Below are 1,227 nucleotides of genomic sequence, written 5' to 3'. Positions count from 1 at the left end.
TTTAGCATGAGGAAAAAGGCACCTCAGGGGGACTAATTGTTCTCTACAAGCAGCAGCAAGGAAGTGGTGTCCAGGTGGGGAACGGTTTGTTCTCCCAGGGAAGAAGCACTGAGACAAGAGGAAAGGGCCTCAAGTTGCGCCAGAGGAGATTTAGATTGACTCTGAGGAAAAACTACCTTCACCACAAGGGTTCTCAAGCTTAGGAAGAGACTGCCCAAGGAAAATGGCTGAGTCACCATCCTTGGAGGCAATGAAAGGGCCTGTTGATGTGTTATTTGGGTACATGTTTTATTGGTGGAAGAGGCAGTGTAAGCTTTGCAGATGGACTAAAGATGGTAAGCATCATTCTAACCTTTGTAATTCAGAGATTTAATTAAAGTCAACCAGTTTGGAGTCAGGGGTAGGACTCCAACATCCTCGAGGCTCCCTTGAAACCTGGATATTCCATGTGACTGCCACTGAGGAGCAGATGATAATAAATCGCAAAGAAAGAAAAACTGAACTTCTTGGAAGAAGATTAACTCAAGGGCAGCCTTAACCATTACAGCAGGCCCACTCGGAATTGCTGAGCTGGAGTGGACATGACCAGCAGGGCTGGGCTGCCTGTGATGTGATGGGGCTCTTGTGACATCACAGGGGCCGTGTCACAATGGGGGCAGCTCTAGAGGGCCCCAGCAGGTAACGCTGCCCCAGTATAGCCTGGACAATTGGTGAGTACACACGCAGGGCCGAGGCTGGGCTGCACGAGGGCCGGGGCAGAAACTCTGTCCCTGGGGATGGGTTCTCACTCTCTGTGCAGGGGCAATCCCTCACCAGAACACCTTGGGCATACAATGGTGCTGATGCTCCTGTGGCAGAGGCACAGACCTGGCTACCCACCAGCTGCCCTGGGGCCCTCTCCTTCCTGCTCCCACATCCCTGCACCTCCCATCCCTACTCCCCTCACCTTTAGCTCCTTCCCTCCCTTTCATCCACACTCAACTCCTTCTCTTTCTCCTGCAGACCATGGCTTCCAAAGTGTTCCTTTTCGTGGTTTTGCAAACCCTCATCCAGTACCCACAGCTGGCGGGTGATGGGCTGGATGAGGCCACCCGTGTGCGCATGGAGCTGCGTGCCGAACTCCTGAACAGGGAGATGACTCGGCTGCTGCAGGAGCTGGAGCAGAGCACCCTGGAGCGCACTGTCAGGGCCTGGGGAGCCCTGCTCTGGGCTGTCTTGCAGCAGCGG

The 1,227-nt window shown here is 54.1% G+C and overlaps 1 protein-coding gene across 1 annotated transcript in view; it reads left to right on the top strand.

Moving 5' to 3' along the window:
- Positions 1–112, top strand: part of LOC114073354 (inositol 1,4,5-trisphosphate receptor-interacting protein-like 1) — a 4,962-nt gene extending 4,850 nt beyond the window's left edge. Inside the window, exon 3 of the mRNA XM_027911124.1 lies at positions 99–112. Coding sequence (XP_027766925.1) covers positions 99–112 — 14 coding nt within the window. The remainder of the gene's footprint in view (positions 1–98) is intronic.
- Positions 113–1,227: the final 1,115 nt, after the last annotated feature.

Source organism: Empidonax traillii, unplaced genomic scaffold (assembly GCF_003031625.1).
Source record: "Empidonax traillii isolate 1590-97213 ecotype Southwest subspecies unplaced genomic scaffold, ASM303162v1 scaffold6165:size6433, whole genome shotgun sequence".
Taxonomy (NCBI): domain Eukaryota; kingdom Metazoa; phylum Chordata; class Aves; order Passeriformes; family Tyrannidae; genus Empidonax; species Empidonax traillii.
The sequence above is the reverse complement of the archived record's forward strand: the minus strand, read 5'-3'. Positions and strand labels throughout refer to the sequence as shown.